We start from the raw sequence: 23038 nt of genomic DNA on the forward strand, positions 1-23038 counted from the left end.
CGGCCATTTTGAAGACTAGTCATTAAAGGGTCTTTTAGTCTTTTGTCTCTAATTTTTGTAATGTAATATAAATAGAACCTTGTAGGGTTTTAGTTCCTTAGTTTTTGAATGTTATTGAAAGAAACTCCTCTATAGAGAGTGAGAGCAACCGTAACTAGGGTGATGCTAGTGTGGAATCACTAGTATTGCAAAACTTGGTTAGAAACCTTGGTGCTTGAGGGGTTAATGCCCTCGTGTCATGGTAAGAGTGTAGGTGTTTATCATCGCATGTTGTTTGTGTTTTGGTGTTTAAGATACACCTTAGTGCTTAGAACGTGTAGTGATTTATGTCACACTATCTTACTTTCTTGTACTCGTTTCCCCTTGTTTGTAGTAAAACCGTGTTTTGTTGTTCCTTGGTTGTTGTTGTCATCTTGTTAATCTAGTTTGTTATTGGCTGAAGTTGGTGTTAAACACCCTTGTTCATTCGTGTTGTTCTTGTTGTAGCTGCTGCCAAGACAAGCTCTAGCTTGGTCCTCGGTTTGTTCATCTTTGTGGACTGTTTTTGTACCGTTGTGTGTTCTTGGGGTGTTTGGTATCAGTCCAGGTATGAGTATTTATAACAGAAACGCAACCCATTGTACTACAAGTTTGGCACTAGAAGTGGAAAGGGGTAAACAACCCCAAAAAGGTAATAAGAATGATTCAATTCTCAAAAAAGAAAAAGTTAATTTCCATTTATTTGAGACAGGCCGACCGGTGTTATTTTGTGGTAAGGCAGTAACAGAGGTTTCCTACTAACTCGAACCAAATCAAGTTTTGCCCCACAGGTAGAAAACAATCAATCTTTGCTCATGGTTTGAGTGGAAGATGGCGTATGCTAATTCAAATCGGTGTAAAACAATATTTACACAATCAGGCTATTTAAAAGTCAACTAAAAATGGCTTTCTACTATACACAGGTTGTTATAATCTTAACAAGAGAGGTAACACCCATCGCCAATTAAATTATTGCGGAGGGGAAAACACGTTGACAACGACGTCTAAGGCAGCAGAAAGAATTTATCAACCAACCATATTTTGAATACTGCCATAGCAAACATTGAATATGTGGCTACCTCCTTAAATCTGAACAAATGAACAAAGCTTGAAAGAAAATGAATACAATTGTTAACCTATCTACCAAGTTGTGAATATTACAGGGATTTAACAATGTAGTTGATTTCTATTCAAGCTTCTCAAAAGAATACTGTCAACATCTGGGCACCTGAGCTCATTTAAAAATTCAGCAACAAGAATCTTCTGGAATGTCTTAGGTATATAACCGTAGCACTGCAAGGCCAACAGCGGAGATAGAGACAAGAGTACCTATACAGTATTTAATCACTTCATATTTTGCAGCTTCAATTTGCGCCCTCAATGCATGAATTTCCTATACATGGACCAAGCATCAGAAATAGAGAAGATACTCACAAGATGCATTGAGTTTATAGAACGTTCACGCTCAAAATACGCGCAAAAGCCAACACTTACTCGATCAAGCTTATTTGTAAGATTTGTAGTTTCTGCATTTTGATTGGCAAGCTCATCACGGATGCGTCTACACAATTTAGAATAACCGCAATCAATCATCGGAGAGTTGAAAAATGAACAACCTAATCATTCACTAACATCTAAAGCTTTTCAAACCTTACCCTCTTTCAAGATTTAAATCCAACCGTTGGCCGGCAGTAAGCTTGTCAACCTCATACCTGCATGAACAAATAATATTGGTTAATCTGGCACTCAAAAGTAAGACTCATTTTTCCTATAATTCAATTGTACCTTAGTTCACTACGCATTTTTTCTATGTCATTCCGAAGTTTTTCAGTTTCACGTTGCAGCAGTGAAAAATGATGTTCCTGCAACAAAAATTGTTTAATTGGTATGAATTCCATATGTCAAACTCAAACCAACGCCGTTCAGGGGTAGAACAAAAACATATATTAGTACAACCATAATGCAATAATCATCAGGCCAACATACTGAGTTTGAAGTAAATTTTCCTCCTTAAGCACACAATGTTAACGAAATTTCGGTAAGGGTTAGATCCCTGCAAGAGTGAATCTGAATTGACATCTGTTCTCCCATCTGTCTTATACTGCGTTGAACACAATATTGTCATATAGGCAAGGCTGAAATTTCGCCCAAGCAATTATAATTACCATATATGCCATCAGTAACACTTATCTCACTTTCAAAAAGTTTCGGAGTATTGTTTAAAAGAAAAAGAAAATTAGTCTTGTGCTGATGATTTCCAACATCCTGAATTAGTCAAAGAAATAAGCTGATTGCTCCTAAAAGATGCTTCCTGGTAAATGAACCAAAACAAACTATTGAAATATCTTTGAAAAGGTTGTCTCAAAGCAGGCAATCAATTTGACTCGCTGACACAAATCAAAATTCTAAATACTTATGTCATTCTTCTTTTACTTCATTTTCTGGACCATTTTGAACTTTTTTCTCTTGAACCGAGGGTCTATCGGAAACAGCCTCTCTACCCGAGGTAGAGATAAGGTTTGCGTACATCCTACCCTCCCAGACACTACTTTGTGGGATTATACTAGGTATGTTGTTGTTGTTAATGTCATTTTTATCTGGGGTGACCAACTAGCTTTTTAGGCTGCAACTCCTCTTTTAAGGAATATGCAGCTATCAGAGCTGAGCCAAAGCTCCCTTCACAACCAACTAGTTTTAATTTTGGTTCTTGGTTGATAAAGTAATAATTACAGGAAAGATCCAGCTGACCTAACCCATTCATTTGATCTAAAAATTTTACTTCATCCTTTTTTTCTATTAGTAATTGCTTCTTCATACAACCGGGTTAGGATCATATCATGCCTTTAAAGTAAAGAATAACCATTGTAGATCTGTATTACAGTTCTACTTTTTTTTTCTTTTGGGAACATATGAGAGATACGGTTAGATACGAAGGGTAGGACAGGGACATTGTGCTGGGAGAGTTGGAGCACTCCAAGAGACAGCAGGTTTTTGGGTATTGTAGGTCTATAAAGGTTGATGAGCTCAGCGTGTTATTCATAAGATGAGCTGGGGAAGAACGACAAGGCAAGACAAGATTCTGATGGACTTTGACGAACATTGGCATTGAAGACTTGGATTGGCTGACTGGGTTGTTTAGTGCCATTTTTAGGGCAGCAAAGATGCCTGAAGAATGGAGTTAGAGTACGATGACTCCTTCGTACAATAAGAACAAGGGTGATATTCAGAACTGCAACAACTATAGGGTTATCAAGTTGTTGAGTTATACTAATTGAAATTGGAGAGGGTGGTAGAGATGAGAGTGAGCAGGGGTGTCTCCATTACCGAGAACCATTTCGGATTCCTACGGGGACGATTTACCACAAAAGTCATCCACCTTGTGAGGAGATTGGTGGAGCAGTATAGGAAGAGGGATTTACATATAGTGTTTATTGATCTAGAAAAGGCATACGACAGTTTCAACGGACGCTCTATGGAATGCTTGGAGGCTGCCTGTGGCGTACAGCCGTACACTAGGGTGATTAAGGACATGTACGATGGAGCCAAGATGAAGCCAAGACAAGGCAAGGCGAGACTCTGAAAACTTACAAATCATGATAGGGTTGCACCAGGGGTTAGTTCTTAGTCCATTTAAAATCTTTCTACATTGGTTATGGATGAACTAACGCGTCATATCCAAGATAAAGTTCCATGATGTATGTTATTCGTAGATGACATGGTATTGGTTAATGAGACTAGTAGTGGTGGCCACGCTAGGTTGGAAGTTGGGAGACAAACACTGCTAAGGGTTCAGGTTGAGGAGTCTTATGTGATAAGGCGCAATGTTGACCTCTTAAGAACGCTCGTATTCAGAAGGTGAATGTCACAGAGATGAGGATGTTGTGGTGGAAGTGCGGACATACTAGGAGAGACGAGATTAAGGATGAAAGATATTCTGGACAAGGAAGGAGTGGCCTCCGTGTTGGACAAGATAATTGGAAACGAGGTTGAGATGGCATGTGATGAGAAGTGTAGATTCCCCATAAGGAGGTGTGAACGGTTGGCCTTGGCGAACATCAAAAGAGGCAAAGGCAAGTCGAAGAAGTATTGGGGGCAAGTGATTAGACAAAACATGACACGTCTTGATCTTACCGAGGATGACCTTAGATAGGAGCGTTTAGAGGTAGCGAATTAAGATAGAAGGCTAGTTAGCAGTTCAGCGTTCTCTCGCTTCCCTGTGCGAGAGATTTGGTAGCCATACTTGGACCTTCCTCCTTACTAGTAGTATTGGAACTATTCTTGTACTTTCTTGATCTTTGATTTAGACTTTCGCTGGTGTTGTTTCGTGCGCCGTTATTGCATTAGCTCATTTTCATTACTATTCTTATTGTGTTACACTCCATTTCACATTTATTTGTTGTTGTTATGCTCCCATATTTGTATGCCCTTATTCCAAATTGTTTGACAGACTTTATCTAAGATGAGAGTCTATCAAAAACAACCTCTATCTCTATGATGTAGGGGTAAGATCCGCGTACAATCTACCCTCCCCAGATTCCACTTGTGGGATTAACACTGGGTATGTTGTTGTTGTTTGATTAGATTAAATCCGAGCAGACAAGGTGATGAGGTACTCTAAAATCCAAGTGAACACTAAGCCTTCTTCCTGAGCAATGCAGCTTCTTATAAATTAATCATCTTCCGGATGCTGTTACAAGTGTCAAAAGCTGACGGATCAAACTTAAAATTTTCAACACCTTATCTCTCTCTACAATATAGCCTGATATTTTTGATTGATTATCCAAAATAGAGGATGATACTTGTAATAGGGCAACACAACGATAGATTCATCTCTACTTGAAGCTGATCTTTTTCAAGTTTCTTTAGCAATTGCCTTTGCTCCTTAATAGAGGCTCTTTGACGATCTAAATCATTGATCTCATAGGTATGTTACAAGTGTCAAAAGCTGACGGATCAAACTTAAAATTTTCAACACCTTATCTCTCTCTACAATATAGCCTGATATTTTTGATTGATTATCCAAAGTAGAGGATGATACTTGTAATAGGGCAACACAACGATAGATTCATCTCTACTTGAAGCTGATCTTTTTCAAGTTTCTTTAGCAATTGCCTTTGCTCCTTAATAGAGGCTCTTTGACGATCTAAATCATTGATCTCATAGGTATAACTCTAAGCTCTTCTCTTAGCAGTAGCACTCTGGATCTCTTGTTCCAACTATTTCTGCAGCTTATCTATTTAAGCATCTGCAGCAACTTCTGCTGTTCTCTGCTTGCATGCATTTATCTTTCCTTCAATAATCTTGAATGGAACTCTGAAGGGCCTGATACTCAAAGTGGCACTGTGATGGAAGGGCTTTAGATTGCTCTATACACTGTTTCAAGAAGCTGACATCTTTATCATCTTTCAAGAACTGAACAAGATTGTAACTGAAGAACAGTTTCTCCACATCCACGTTACTGGACCCATCCACCATTGTCCACTAAGAGAAATGAGTCTGTATTACAATTCTACTTAAATGGCAGTATAGCCAAAACGTATATCACTGATTTGATGTCTCCATTTTCAAGCACCCATATGAATCTGCTTGACGTTGCTTCTTGGCAAAGGCGGAGTCGGGATTTCAACTAAGGGGGTTCAATATTTGAAGAAAACATAGTGAAGGGGGTTCAACAACTACTATAGATACATAAAAATTAACTTTAATCATGTATAAATAATATATTTTCCATCGAAGGGGGACCAAAGAGCTAGCTCCGCCCCTGCATCTTGAAAGGGAATAACCTCCTCAATTAAAAGAAGAAATATCTCTGATGATAAGAGTTATGCTCTTTTTAAGCAAACAGCGGCAAAATTGTAGGACGTTATGGAATGTTACACAATAAATCTTCTTTGGTAAATCATCATAAAACAGAATTTGAAAGAATCCACATTAAATTACAGTCTCTTACTCTTTCTCCTAATGGGATTTACTTATGAAAGAACAAGCTTCTTCAGTAAATCATCACAAAACAGACTAGAAAGAATCCATATTAAATCACAGTCTCTTACTCTTGCTCCTAACGAGATTTACTTATGGAAGAAGTAAATGTTCATATGATTCATGCCTAGTTTGTGAAAATGATAAATGTGTCCATTTTCAATCAACTTCTAGCACAACCTCTTTACTGAAAGGAATCTGGTGCATACTGTAATGAATACTTCTTAATCCAACACAGAAGGATGAAGGGTCGACTTAATTGCCTTTTGAAATTGTAATATTTCAAACCTATAAATGTCAAATTTGGAAGAAACCCTTCTCCACTCTAACCAGAAGGACATTTAAAAATATTCAAGCAATTACCGGTATTATTCTACTAAGCTTTAACAATTTCAGCATCAGCTGATTTGAATTTTAATGTCCCAATAACGGAGATCAAGAAATACACAGATCAGGTGATACTTATATTACCTGGGCATGTGAATTAACGAAATTTCATTTTTTTAATTTGGTTCAATGAGCTGCCTTATTTAGGTGGGCAAATGAAAGTGAGAAATCTTCATGAACCATAATTTCTGCAAGAAATGATAAGAAAACCATAAATCCAGCCAAGCCGCAACTATACTAGTAATTCTTAATCAATAGATCAAAGGTGCAGTGATTTAGATTGGTCTGTAAACCGAACCCCCCACCCCACCCCACCCCCACCCTCACCCCCACCCACACCCACACACACACACACAAAGGAAAGAAAACCCAAAAAGAATCTAGGAAAAGACGTACAGGTTTAAAGTGAAACCAATTAGGTGAATTTACTTCAGAAGCCAAGGCACATCAAACTCAATACAATAACAGAGAGAATCTCCCCTAACATCCTGATGTGGGAGGTAGAAGAATTAACCAATATCCATTATACTTGTCATATGATGACAATAAAAATACATAGCTTATCCTCTTCCCCATTATGCCACGTTTTTTGCACCATGAGCTGACCTCAATTTTGTATCCTGTTTTTTTTTTTTTCTTTTCTTTATTAATTTTGATAATTAACCTTCATGAATTCAACAACAGTTTCATATCCTTTCACAAGTCACAACAAACTAAAGCTTTTCCTACTGAAGTTATCTACCTCACATTTAACATCACTGAAGAAAAAAATATCACTGGTATGCATTATCATGTCTCCATCTACAAACTCATTAATAAAAGTCACCAATGGATTGCTAAGTGATAAAGGTCTTAACAACAGCTTCCATCTAAAACTTTTAAATAAAAGTCAAAGCACCACTGGATGGCTAAGCAATATAGGTCTTAAGAACAGCTTCAATATGCTTCTATTTTTTTCATTATGTTGAACAAATAACTGGAACAACAGCATGAATATGTTCCACGACTATATATAACAGTGTACCCAGCGAGCTTACTCGTCTAACTTGGCAGAGAAAATCACATATAGCAGATGTGACTAAGGGCAAGCTAATAACACATAACCAGAAGAAATACATTACCTCCCCCTTGCACAAGACAGAGAATACCTAGACGCACAACTAACACAGCTTCATGACAATTTTGTACCTGAGAGCTTTGTACTTCAGACTTAAACTTGGAAAGGCTGGCTTCTTGAACCATCTCAGACTACATAAGCAAAAATGCACAAAATAATTATTCAACATAGTGGAGATGGGCATATTGTTTACAACATAAGATCTTGTGTAAAGTCTTACTTTCTGCATTTCAGCTCGCGAAACAAAAGAAAGAGCTACATTTTCCAAGCTATCATTCAAAACTTCAGTGATAGCAGATGTTATTGCTTCTGCTTGTTCTGATGGTACACCTCGTGCTTCTAATCTCCTAACCTGTTAGCAAACCAGATCTCTAAATATATATAATTCATATCAACAAAAACAAATCAGGAGAGGCTCTAGCCTTGCAAAGTGTCCTAGTTTACGGCGACATGGATAGTAGCAAATACACAAACTCAAAAAGAACCATAAGTTTAGTGGCTTTTCTATTTGTTTTTAGCTTCATTTTGAAGGTATTGGTTTTGAGAATGACAAAAAAACTACTCTGACTATGATTAAAAGGAACAACATCAAATAGATCAAGATTCAAATTCAAGTAATCTTTGGTGGGAAGATGAAGCATTCCTCTTTCAGGAAGAAAAGACTGAAATTAAACAATTGAAAAGAAAAGAAAATTTTTGAAGAAGTCACCCTGAAACTCCCCCAATCCCACTTAATCATACTAGTTGTAAAAAAAGAAAATCACCCAATCCCACTTATAGAAAAAGTCCGTAGTCCCAAGTCGATCATACCAACACTTAATTGCTTTATTGGGTTTGGCAAGCATCACATAACCCTTCGACCTGCAACATTTCAGTAGTCCTAGGCACAAATTCAAGGTTAAAGACCAACATGGAAATAAGTTATGAGTTCATATGATTAAACAAAAATAAAACAGGTCTTTGGAGTGAATACAATTTTTTTTACTGGTTTTAGGTTCCCCAAGGCCAATGCAATTTGATTTCATCTTAATTTTGTATGTTGTATGGCGGAGTGTTGGCTAGTCAAGAATGCTCACATTAAGGCCAATGCAATTTGATTTCATCTTGTTTTTATGTGTTGTATGGGGGAGTGTTGGCCAATCAAGAATTTTCACATTCAGAGGTTGAAAGTTGCAAAAATGAGGGCACCGAGTCTGACCTAGTGGTCAATGAAGTGAATTGAGAACCTGAGGTCTCATGTTTAAATATGTTTAAAATACCAGCAGAGACAAAAAAACACTAGGTGATACTTCCCATTTGTCCTAGCCTTGGTGGACAAAGTTACTCGGTATCTGTTGTTGGTGGGAGGTGGCAGGTATCTCGTGGATTTAGTCGAGGTGTGAAAGATGGCCTGAATACCACGATTATCAAAAAAACAAGTTGCAGAAATGAGTATGTTATGGATGTATGCACTTACTAGGAGAGATTGGATTAAAAATAAGGATATTTGAGATATGGTTTTTTTTTTTTTGGAGGGGGGGGGGGGGGGGGGGGCATCGACAGAGGGAGGACAAGAATGCAGGATGCAAGATTGAGATGGTTTGGGTATATGGAGGAGATGTCCGAATACCCCAGAGCAGAGGTGTGGAAAATGGCTATGGATGATTTCAAGAGAGGTAGAGGTAGACTAAAGAAGTATCAGAGGTAATTAGACAGGACATGACGCAACTTACCAAGAATATGACTTAAAATAAGAGATTGTGGAGGACGAAAATTAGAGTAGAAGGTTAGAATGTAGCAGTATGTTGTCTTGTTATTCATCTATACTAGCAGTCGTAGTATTGCTACAGCAGTTTTTTGTCCTTCACTCTTTGTTATTATTTGTTGTTGCTCGTATTTCAACTATTATATTATTTTATTATAGAAATACTATCTACTATTTCTTCTAGTTCTGTTACTTCTTTTTCTGGAGTGCTTTGAATGATTTTTCCTCGAGCCGAGGGTTGATCAAAAACATCATCTCTGTCTTTGTGATAGGGATAAGGTCTACATACACTCTACACTCCTCATATTCCTTTGTGGGACTATACTTGGTATGTTGTTATTTTCCATCCAAACATCTGACTTTTGGAAATTCTTTCCTTAAACTTCTAAAAAGCAATTGCTTAGAAATCCAATATAAAAATATCAATAAAATCAGAATCCTCTGCTGCAACACGAAAAATGATAAAGAATCTAGACTTTGAAGCAAAACACAACTAACTGGAGACGAAAAGAATATGCATCTACTTGCATTCCTCCTAAATTTAGAAAGACAAGGGAAACAAGGCTTTCTCCATCTCCTTTATAAACTTCATAGTTACCAACACAACAGATTATCAATATCAATACTCAACATGCTTCATCCATAATTAGTTGGGATCATTTCATTGCAATACAACAAATAATAAATAGTCCCCATGTCCCATTTTATGTGGGACCATTCATGTCAGAGTTAAACAATTTACAATTTGTTTGGATGGTGGTTTGTCATGGTTTCATAATGTACGGTACTGTATGGTATTGTACTGTACAATATAGTACAATACAATATTTGGGTGAACTGTATTATTCACTACTGCTTAATAACAGTTTTATTGTTTGGTTTGACGGTATGGTACTATATCGTAACTGATAAGTTTACTAAAATGTCCTTAATTATTATAAATGTTAAATTTATCAATCATTGCTAATAAAATAATTTTGTTCCTGCTAATTTGTCACAAATTATGCCATATAAATATATTAAGTTGTTACTTTCATGTAAATTTTAACAAAATCAATACAAAAGTAGATCAAAATAAATGTAATCGGATTCATTTTTTATAGTAATAAATTTCATTTCCTTTTGGTGTTTTGAAACGTGACCACCAACAACAAGTACAACGTTTGAATGCATTTTTTGTGTATGCTACGGGATGTGTTTGGTAAGGAATACAAAAAAAAAAAATTCTAGGAAAACAAATTATTTCTTACTTATTTTCTTGTGTTCGTTACGCAAATAGAAAAATATTTTCTAAAAATATTTGTATATATTTAACACAAAAAATAAGGACGAATAGGATGAGGGGGTGGGGTAAGAAAAAAATTATGAATTTTTTATTAAAGAAATATTTGGGGATGGGATGGTGGAGTAGGGGATCGAGGGTAGGGGTAGGGGTGAGATAAGAAAAAAGTTTTGAATTTTTTATAAAATAAATTAAAAATTATTTTTTTTTTTTGGGGGGGGGGGGGGCATGAGGAAGGGGGCTGGTAGGAAATGGTGGTGGGGTAAGAATTTTTTAAAAAAACTTTCTAAAAATAAAAATATTATATCGGGAGAGGGGCTAGTGAGTGGTGGGAAAGGGGTAAGGGTAGGTGAGGGTGGAGTAAGAAAAAGTTTTAAATTCATTTTAAAATATAAAACTTTTAAAAAAAATGGTAAGGGGTGAGTCAGGGTCAGGGTAGGATAAGGAAAAAGTTTAAAACTTTCTAAAAAAAGAAATTTAAAAAATAATTTTTTTGAGCGGGATAAAGAAGGGATTGGCTCTTGACATGGAGGTTGGGTAGAAGGTGGAGTTAAATAATATAAGGTAAAGGATAAAATAAAATTATATAATATCAAATAAGAATATAATTGAAAAAAATAATAAGCAAATAAAAATACCATCAAATCGGTGATTACATAAAGTGATGATTACCAAACCATGAAATTAAACAATATCATATCATACATTGTAAAAAACAATCAAAACAAACATGGTTCTCTTGGCAATCATACTCTATCATACAATGGAAAATCACCATCCAAACAATGTGTTAAAAATCACCATCCAAACAATGTGTTATGTTTGACCATGAATTTGAACATGGAATCTTCAAATTTTTTAAAATAAAATTTATATAGTTAGAAATTGCATAAAAAGTACTATATATTACAATTGTTCGGATAAAGAATTAAAGTGTTGTATTTCACTTAGGAAACTCTTGATAGTTATCAATTAGATAACCTCAATAGATTTAATCACTACACATGTATCGTGTATATATATTTGGCTTCAGTAATTGTAAGTTTGGTTTTCTATTCAAAGTCAATTGCTTTCATGGTATCAGGGCATACACAAGACTCACATCTAATCACCATGGCCCCTCCTTCAATCACTAGCCTATCCAATTCAAATAAGTCATCAAATAATAATTTTTTCTGTCCTTCTAACTTAATCAAGTTGGATCGTCACAATTTTGTGTCAAATCCTTCCTGCTTTAAGTGGTCATGACTTGGAAGGCTACGTAAATGGATCATTGTTGTGCCCTCCCAAATTCACTGCAAGCTCATCGAGCGACACGAATTCGGATAAGGCAGAAGCTATTCTGAATCCTGCATATTTGGCTTGGTTAAAACAGGATCAGTTACTTCAAAGTTGGATTTTGTCATCCTTAACTAAAAGAGTATTGGCTCAAGTTGTTGGGTGTACTACTGCTAGAGGTGTCTGGCAATCATTAGAGCATATGTATGCTTCACAATCTCGCGCAAGAATCATGCAATTAAGCCTACAACTGCATACAACCAAGAAAGGAGCCATGTCTATGGTTGATTATCTTCAAAAAATGAAGCCTTTTGCTGATAACTTAGCTGTTGCTGCACATCCTATTTAAAAAGATGATTTAATTCTTCATATTCTTGGAGGTCTTGGTCCGGACTATGATGCATTAGTGGTGTCTGTGACTGCTAGATCAGAACTCATTACACTTACAGACCTTCATGGTCTCTTGCTTAGCCATGAATATAGGCTTGAACAAATGCAAGTTGTTGAGCAAAACTTGGCTCGAGTTAATCTTGCTGCCCGAAATCCTAACACTAGCAATTTCCACAATGGTTCCAAAAATGATGGCACCAACAAGAAGTCTCTAAACAATTTCCACAATAAAAATGGCAGGGGACGTGGTCGCGAAGGTCGTTATAACACGACCCAACATTAGAATTTTAATCAGCAATCCGGTGGTTCAGTGCAATGTCAAGTTTGTAACAGGTTTGGCCATTCAGCAATTAATTGTTACCATCGTTTTGATCATGCTTACCAGGCAAATTCAAAGAATCAAATGGCAGCATTGTTGGCTCAACCATCCTCTATTACTGATCCAGCGTGGTATCCTGATTCTGGAGCAACAAACCATGTAACTAAAGACTTGCAAAACATAAACGTTCAAGGAGAATATGGTGGGGTTGATCAGATCATTGTTGGAAATGGTAAAGGTTTATCTATCAAACATATTGGTGATTCAATTTTACCTTGTTTTCCTCGTCCATTATGTTTAAGAAACGTGTTACATGTTTCGGCTATAACTAAGAATCTACTTAGTGTTACTCAATTTACATCTAACAATAATGTGTACTTTGAATTTCACCCCGTGTTTTTCTTGTGAGGGATCGGGAAACGGGAAAACTAATTTGCGGGGAAACTTGAGCATGGATTGTATAAACTCCAAGTACCTTCGACATTTTATCTTAGATCAACAAATGTGCAACCTCAGATTCTACTCTCCTTAAAGTCAAGTATGGGGATCGGCTCCTTATCTTGCAAATAATAAATTTCGTTATTTTGTTGATGATTACAGTAAGTACACTTGGTTATTTCCCATGATTTCCAAAAGTGAAGTCTATTCCATATTTTTGAAGTTTAAATCACAAGTAGAAAACTATTTTGAGAGGAAAATAAAGGTACTGTAGTCTGATTGGGTTGGGGAATCCAGAAAGCTTTCTACTTTTTTTGCTCAACATGGCATTTTTCATCAACTTTCATGTCTCCACACACAAGAACAAAATGGCACTGCTAACCGCAAACATCGTCACATAGTTGAACCGGGTTTAACTATGTTAGCTCATGCTCCGTTGCCTTTTGAACTATGGGATGATGCATTCTGATTTGCCATTTATCTTATCAATAGACTACCTACTCGGGTCTTAGATAATACTTCTCCTTTTGATAAGTTATTTGGAAAATTTCCAGATTACAAATTCTCAAGGGTGTTTGGTTGTGCTTGCTTCCCATATTTGAGACCATAAAACTCTAACAAATTAGAATTTTGGACTCTCCAATGTGTTTTCTTGGGATATAGTGCTCATCGCAAGGGATAAAAATGTCTGCACATTCCTACTAATAGATTATGCATATCAAGACGTGATTTTTGATGAGATATTTTTCCCTTCAAGGTTGTTGTCCAGCCGTCCCCATCTTTGTCGTCCCCGACCTTGCCGTCTGCTTCTTCACTTCCTCCTTCGTTACCAGTTGTTGCACCTTGTAGTAGTTTTTCTTCTCCACCGCAAGTTACTCGTAATATTGCTTCCTCTCATGATGTACAGCAACCGTGTAATGTACATATTAATTCTTCACCTCCAGTAGTTACTTCATCGCCAAGTGCTTCTTTTGTTCCACATCCTATGATCACTAGAGCTAAGGCCAAGAGCACATCATATCAAGCTAACTCGGCCTCCAAGTACCCACTCCCTCCTATCCCTTCCTATCAAACCTACTTGTTTCTCTCAAACCAAAAAGGATGTGAATTGGAGGCAAGCCATGCAAGAGGAGTATAATGCCCTTCAGAATGGTACTTGGTCCTTAGTTCCCTCCTTCACTGCCAAAAATATTGTGGGATGCAAATGGATTTACAACTCGTAGCTTAGTCCAGATGGTTCAGTTGAGCACTACAAGGCAAGACTCGTCGCTAAGGGGTTTAGTCAAGAAGCTGGAGTTGACTATCATGATACATTTAGTCTGATTGTAACGCCGACTACTATTCGAGTTGTTATATCATTGGTTCTATCAAGGGGATGGTCTCTTCAACAACTTGACGTCAAAAATGCTTTTCTCCATGGATGTTTATATGAAGAGGTTTATATGACTCAACCTACAGGTTTTATGGATCCTAAGTATCCTAATCATGTATGTCGTCTCCACAAAGCCTTATATAGACTCAAACCTAAGTTGCTCAAACTAAGGTGCGGGTATCCGAGACGGGTGCGGATCCGAGAGTCAAATTCGTCAAACTATAAATTTTAAGATTTGGAGGTGCGAATCTGAGTGTGGATACAGGTGCGGGGATTCGGCTAAAAAAATAAATATTATAAATATAGAGTTATAAAAATATTCTAAAAATACTTTATTAAACAAACACAAGAAAACATCCCAACTTGAGACATCAATTCAAAACGAACAGAACAAAAATAAGTATAATTAAGAATTTAAACTAATGCTGTCAAAGTAAGTATACTGACCGACATAGTGCTGTCAAAGTATACAAGTGTTTTTACTTTTTATTAAAAAATATATCTGTTGTTAACATTTTAATATTAATATGTATTATTAACAACACAAACAAATAAAATTCGTCACTTTGACCAAAAAAAAGACTTGTCACTGTGTCAAACGCCGCCGACGACTGAGGTGGGAGAAACGGATGACTGACGACGACTGAGGTGGCACGACGACTGCGACGATGATTTTCGGTGATGGCGTCGATGATTTCCGGCGACGGCACATCGACAACGCCATCTCTGTTCTGGTGGCCGCTGGTCGGGACTTTTTCAGGTAAGTCGCCGGTTAATTATTCGATGCTTCCCCTCAAATTTCTTCTTTAGTTTGGTCAACGTCTTCGAAATCGTTTTCCCGAATCGGAGACGGCGAAAGCACCCGTCCCTGCCTCAGTCTCATGTCGAGACAGGTTCGGCGGCAAAACAATAGAGTCCGAGCAACATAGACTCAAACAAGCCCCAAAAGCATGGTTTGGGAGACTTAGTTCCTCTTTTTTTGAGGTTTGTTTTGTTGCATCCAAGTCGGACACTTCCTTATTTATTCATATATGCAGTGGTCATCTTACAATTGTGCTCATTCATGTTAATGATCTTATTATCACAGGTAGCTCCAATGAGTTCATTTCTAATCTTATTGCTCACCAATCTTCTGCCTTTGCTCCCAAGGACCTTGGACCATTACAATACTTTTTTGGGGCATAGAGGTCAAGCTCTTCTGGACTAATTTTGAGTCGGTCCAGATATATCTGTGATCTACTTTCGAGGGCCTCAATGGATGGAGCCAAACCTATTTCAACTCCTATGATAATTGACAAGTGGTCAGCAATTATCTCAACATGGCAGCCCTTCATTCTCTAATCCAGCATTGTATAAGAGCATAGCCGGTGCGTTACAATGTATCACAATCACGTGACCTGATGTTTCCTTTGTTGTCAACAAACTTTGTCAATTTATGTCTGATCCAAGAGATATTCACTTGCGGCTTCTAAGGTATATCAAGGGTACCTTGCAGTTTGATCTTACTTTTTATCCCTCTTCTAAGATGGTTCTAAATGGCTTCTCTGATGCGGATTGGGCTGGTTGTCCTGATGATAGGAGATCGACTCATGGTTACTGTATTTTCTTGGGTCCTAATTTAATCTCTTGGGCATCCAAAAAGCAACGGGTTGTTGCTAGATCTAGCACTGAATCTGAATATAGAGGTCTTGCTGCTGCAACTGCTGAATTGACTTGGCTTCAACATCTCCTTAGAGAATTGGGTTTTCCACTTCCGAATGCTCCTAAACTTGGTGTGATAATATGTCTACTACTTATCACACTACCAATCCAATATTTCATGCTAGAACTAAGCATATTGAATTGGATTTTCACTTCGTAGGAGAAAAGGTGGCTTCTAAAGACTTGGAGGTTCGTTTCATCAACTCAATCGACCAAGTGGCCGATGTTCTTACTAAGAGCTTATCAAGCAGAAGCTTCCAATTTCTTCAAGACAAGCTTGCAGTGGTTGACCCACAGCTACACTTGCGGGGGACTGTTCGGATAAAGACTTAAGGTGTTGTATTTCACTTAGGATACTCTTGATAGTTATCAATGAGATAACCTGAATAGATTCAATCACTACACATGTATCATTTATATATTTGGCTGTAAAACTTAAGTTTGGTTTTCTATTCAAAGTCAGTTGCTTTCAACAATAATCAACCATTCAAAATATCTATAATACGTGTGAAAAGATTACGGTAAAAAATAGAGAATCTCAAAATCTGAAAGGTAAAAAAGAAGGTGAAGAAACAACAATTACCAGAGCTAATGTATCAACAAGAAAGGCACGCTTGCCATTAGGTTTAGCGACCTGTGAGATTTGCCTATAATCAAACTTGTTAAAAGAGGATTTATCGGACACCGAACTGTAAAAATTAACTGAACCACCACCACCAACACCGTTGGATTGTGATCTATCAATCAACAAAGCAGCACTAAAAACTTTAGATGCAGAATTATTAATCCCTTGGCATTTAGAAAATATAATCCCACAATTAGCACCTAATTGAACCACACGTTTTGCAACAGCCATTAATTTGATTGATTCAACAAATAACTGGAATAAGCTGCAGCATCAATAAGAAGAAAAATAATTGGTTATTTTTGGGAGATATTTGGAAAAAAGTATTAAAAAGTTAAAAGTTTGAGAAATGGCGCGTTTTGATAAGAGGAAAAAGAGAGGCGGCGAAAAACGAGATTAGAGGGAGAGAAGATGGGTAGTTGATGATTGTTAATGGCGGAAGAAAAGATCGAGGGACAGGAGACTTAGCCTCATTTGTACTTAATAGATAAATCTGAATCTGAATAGTTAACAAATTATTATATTAAGTGTATTTATTTTTTATTAAGATTTTAGATTTGGTAAAATGATGTTCTAAATTTTTTTACTATGTCAGTTCTATAAGTTGAATATTTTTATTTATATATTTATTATTTGGACCCTTGAATTCATCAAAAATAACATTTTCGCATTCTTTGACCGTTGACCTCGTTTTATGTGGCAAGGTCATGGTGACTAGGACAAAGAGAGTATAATCACTTGCCTAAGGGTGCATCAATTTTTAACCAATTTTACATTAAAATAATTAAAAAATAAAAATAATATTAAAATTAAAAAAAAAGTTCTTTTTTTCCTCCATCTTTTTAAATTTAAAAATATTTTAAAAAATTAAAAAATCATTTCAAAAATTTAAAAAATATATTTTTTTTTCACTTCCCACCTCACCTCAGCCCATCCCCACCCCCACACCCCACCCAGCCTCGTCCCACCCCACCCCCAGCCCCTTACCCCACCCCAACACCCGTCTAGACCTTCCCCACCCCAGCCCGTCCCCACCCCTCACACCCTACCCAGCCCTATCCCACCCCACCACCACCCCCAGCCCCTCCACCCCAAACCCGTACTTACCCTCCACACCTCACCAACCTCGTCCAACCCCTTCCCACCCCACCCTCAGCCCCTATACCTTTCCCAACCTCATCCCCACCCCACCCCCAGCCCCTACACCCTACCCCAACACTCTTTCAGCCTCCCCTCCACGTTCACTTTTTATTTTTTATTTTAATTTTTCCTCTCAATTCAATTCTTTTTTAATTAAAATTTAAATTTGAAATCTTTTTATTTTTTGGGGGATTAAAATTTAAATTTAAATTTAAAGTGAGTGATACTAAATATTGAAAAAATTAGTGAATTTCGCTTGAAAAAAATTAATCTTTTTGTGAATTTGTTAAAAATATTCAAATATATAAATAAAAAATTTATTATGTTTGTATATATGAATTTATAGTTAAAAATTTAAATTAGTTGGAGAAGAATTTTAATTATTTGGAATGGATTTGATGTTTAATTTATGAGCAAAAATAAAAACATGACTATTCAAATTTTTCTACAATTTATAAATTTTTATTATTTAATTAAATTAATTTTAATATTTAATTTGTTATGTGGCATTTTAAAAATGACTTGGAATTTAATGTAATACTTTTTTTATTATTATTTTTTTTAAATGACGTGGCAGACGTGGCAAGCGTGACAGACATGGCAGCTGACGTGGGGGAGAGTGTGTTACACTTACCAAAAAAGGGTTTAAAATATTACTTTTTAGTGGGTTCAAGGATCCAGATGACAAACATGCAAGTAGAAGTGTCTAACTTACAAAACCAACATAGTACAGGGGTCCAAAAGGTCATTTTTAGAACCAAGTCTTAATAGGTTTGAAGAGATATTCCAGTGTTGGATAATATTCACCACTTTATTCATAATCAACAGTCACCACCACTAACCATCACTAACCATCGCCACCATTATAAACTACCACCACCAACTACCTCTACCATCACAACCACCATCGACAACAAATATCGCAACCAACCACTATTGTCAACTGCTACCATACTTACTATATTTATTATTCAAATTATATTCACTGCTACCATCTCCGTCAACAGCACCACCATCATCAACCACTACCGACCAACTCATCTATCACAATTAGCACTACCACTAACTACCCTTAATACATCACAACCTCCACACAGTCTTCGGCCACCACCACCATTATCACTAGTAAAGCCATCTCTATTACCACTTCAACCACTACCATCGCTACAATTTATCTCTACTGTTAATCATCTCCACCATCACAACAAACAACATCTACAACTAGCACTGACACATTGTCAACCATCATGCATTAATGTTTCAACCAACACAATCAACACCTCAAACTACTAACATTAAGCAACGTCACATTACAACCACCACCATCAATCGCCACCATTATAACAGTCACTACAATACCAACCATCACAACTATCACCACCAACATTATTAATCACTAACATCAATCATTGTCACCGCAACCACCATTATAAACTATCTCCACTATCACTAACAAATATAAATAACTTTTCTCAATCAAATAATAATTTTGTTGTATTAAATTACATACTTTTCTAATAATATATAACTATTTTTTTATTTGAATTGTATTTTATATTTTATTATATATACAAATAAATTTTTTTTTACAAATTCAGATGTTGAAAAACAAACAATCTTAATCATTCAGTTTTCAGATCTAGAGACAACATCTTAATCATTCAGGTGTGCATTAAAATTCAGACGTCTGAATCTTATTAAAAACAAACACAACCTTAGTCCACATAACTTATTTTATATCGTAAACTACACAGTACCCTTAATAACTTTAAAATAAATTTTATATCACCCAAAAATATTATACCACTCTCACTATAAAAGAATACAATACACATGATGATCAAAGCCACGTAAATAAATTACTTAAAAAAAAAACTTGAATTGATTTGTTAAATTGCTCTACAGCTTCTAATCTAAATATTTTTCAGTTTCCTTTGATATTCCTTTAAACCAATAATAATTGGGCTATTCGCAAACAGGGTAACATGCGAAATTTTAATTCACTTAATCACTGAATAACCATCATGATACCAATAGTATGGATCATCATCACTATCCACATATGAATAGTCATGAATAAGGGTGTTAAGTGGGCCGGGCCAAGTCAACCCGAAACCAGCCCGTTAAAATTATCCGGGTTGGGGTTAAGTAGGCCAGGCTCAACGGTAAAATTTTTAAAAACAACCCTAACCCGGCCCACTTAACCCAACCCAGTCAAACCCATCTAAACCCGGTTAAAATTCGGTCAAATCCAGTCAAAAATAAAAATAAGAACTTTTTTCAATATACACTATATATACCCACCTATAAACATTTTAAATACGTTAAATAATGTATATACACTATATATATATATAGTATATACTACATTAGAATCTAAAAAATATATACACATATATACGCACCATTCAATGTATATTACTACTTTAAAGTTTAAATAAAATATATTACAATATATACATTACAATATATATATATATATATATATATATTTATAGTTATATACTAATTTATAAAATATATACACATGTATACGTTAAATATACACGTTTATAGAAGATATATATACACATATACGCACCATTCAATGTATATGTACTACTTTAAATAAAATATACTACAATATATATACACATTAAAATATATATACATATATATATATAGTTATATTCTAATTTATAAAATATATACACATGTATACGTTAAATATACATGTCTATAGAAGATATATACACACATATACCCACCGTTCAATATATATGTACTACTTTAAATAAAATATACTACAATATATATGTATACATTACAATATATATATATATATATATATATATAGTTATATACTAATTTATAAAACATATACACATGTATACGTTAAATATACACGTCTATAGAAGATATGTAAACATATATACGCTCCATTCAATGTATATGTACTACCTTAAATAAAATATACTACAATATATATACATTACAATATATGTGTGTGTGTGTATATATATATATATATATATATATATATATATATATATATATATATATATATATATAGTTATATACTAATTTATAAAACATATACACATGTATACGTTAAATATACATGTCTATAGAAGATATATATACACACATATACGCACCATTCAATGTATATGTACTACTTTTAATAAAATATACTACAATATATGTACATTACAATATATATATACATAGTTATATACTAATTTATAAAACATATACACATGTATACGTTAGATATACACGTCTATAGAAGATATATACACACATATACGCACCATTCAATATATATGTACTACTTTAAATAAAACATATACTACAATATATTTATACACTACAATATATATACAATTTATAAAATATATACACATGTATACATTAAATATACACATCTATAGAAGATATATACACAAATATACAAAACATATGCTACTTAATATAATAATTAATAATACTTGGTAGTAAATTAATAATATATTAGAAGTAAGTTTTTAATTTAAAATAGAAATTCAATTTAAATCATTAAATGAAAAAAATTACAAAGTAAGGACTAAGGATTGAATGAATGTTGAATTTTATTGATTGGGAAATGATCCAAAATTTATAATTTACATGAATGAAAAATCTTCAAATTATGCATCATTTTTTCCAACCCATTCATGTTAATATTAACGGGAACTTGCATAGGATAGTCAAAGTCAACAGGGGCAAAACCATGCATTGGACTTGATTCTGCTGAGTTCTCCCGTGAAGACATAATTTTTCAAGTTTCAGCTCATCGTTCGGCTCCAGTTCCATTCTTTGGTTTCTTATTTCCGCTCTAATCCAATCTCTGAAGCAAACTAGAACATTCATTACATTGCATCCCAATGAGTGTCGGTTGTCTCCAAGTTGCTGTCGTCCCTGACTAAAGACGCTCTTTGATGCAATGGTTGACATTGGAACATTCAAGATATCTCTAGCTAATCTTAAAAGTACAGGATATTGTGTTTCATTACTCCTTCACCAATCCAACGTGTTGATCCATCGTCTGTGATCCTCTGGCGGCGACCAAAGATAATAATTTAGCTTTTTCTGATAAGTTGATGTGTAAGCTCTGTCATCAACACTGTTCTAATAAGGTAATCATAAAAGGAATCAGGAAAACCACTATGTGCCGGCCTTTTAGAAGATGATGGCTCCTCGGGAGGATGAGGAGCGACAGTTGGAGTGATATTTGTAGGTACGGCTAAATCAAATAAATCAGCATAGTGATTATATAATTTTTCTATGTATTCATTCGCATCACCCATAGCCGTCCACAAATCAGGTTGTACTTGTTCAGAATTATTGTTAGTATTTATTTCTAAGTTAGCATAAATAATAGTACTAAAGTGGCACATAGTATTATATTTCATGCACGGATTTAGAATAGCACCAACCAACTAAATAGGGGGAATCGAGAAAAAATATTTTTAAATTTAGTAAACATGGCACCAACAACTTCTTTATATCCTTCTTTATTTTTATATTCTTTGAGCAAATCAGAAATATCAGCTATATATGCCAAAATGTTACAAACAGTAGGATAATAAGCACAAAAAAATTCAACTGTAGTTACATAAAATTTTTCTAAAAACTTAATAAGATCATTAATTAGAACTCAATCAGAATCACGTAGCATACAATCAGCAAATGAACCGCAATGTTGGTTAAAAGCTAGTGTAATAGGAACTCTATATTTATAACAAGTTTTTAAAAAATCATACGTAGAATTCCATCTAATATCAATTTCCTCAGGCATCAATATCGGTGCAAGTCCATTTTCTTAATATTTAACTTTAAATTCTCTAATTCTTTTTCTTCGATTATTTCCTTGAATAAAATCAACAGCAAGACGGATTTTTTCAATATAAAAGTAAAAAAACTCAAGACCATCTTTTACAATTAAATTATATATATGACATGCACACTTAATATGAAAAATTTCAGGCAACGGCGGAGATAGCTTAGATTTTTTTTTTTATATAGTAGTCTTGTTGTTAAAAGCATTATCAAAAGCAATACATAAAATTTTATTTTCGATACCATAAAATCCAGCAACTTTAACAATAGAATCAACAATAAACTCTCCAGTATGTTTACGATCTTCATCATATAAAAAAGCAAGAATACGTTTTTGCATCACAAAATTACTATCCATCCAATGACAAGTAACGGTTAAATAATCATTTTTATTTACAGCACGACCAAG

General features: G+C 35.1%; 1 protein-coding gene and 1 pseudogene across 1 annotated transcript; both read right to left on the reverse strand.

Moving 5' to 3' along the window:
- Window positions 1-1040: 1040 nt before the first annotated feature.
- On the reverse strand, window positions 1041-17140 carry LOC107845516 (protein FMP32, mitochondrial). The gene is made up of 7 exons (XM_016689879.2): window positions 16609-17140; window positions 7722-7853; window positions 7573-7632; window positions 1804-1880; window positions 1674-1730; window positions 1513-1579; window positions 1041-1411 (listed from the first exon to the last, which is right to left on the reverse strand). Exons 1-7 carry the CDS (start codon window positions 16879-16881, stop codon window positions 1292-1294), a joined length of 786 nt encoding a protein of 261 aa, XP_016545365.1. The 5' UTR covers window positions 16882-17140; the 3' UTR covers window positions 1041-1291.
- Window positions 2717-6701, reverse strand: LOC124888137 (annotated as a pseudogene).
- Window positions 17141-23038: the final 5898 nt, after the last annotated feature.

Source organism: Capsicum annuum, chromosome 10 (assembly GCF_002878395.1).
Source record: "Capsicum annuum cultivar UCD-10X-F1 chromosome 10, UCD10Xv1.1, whole genome shotgun sequence".
Taxonomy (NCBI): Eukaryota; Viridiplantae; Streptophyta; class Magnoliopsida; order Solanales; family Solanaceae; genus Capsicum; species Capsicum annuum.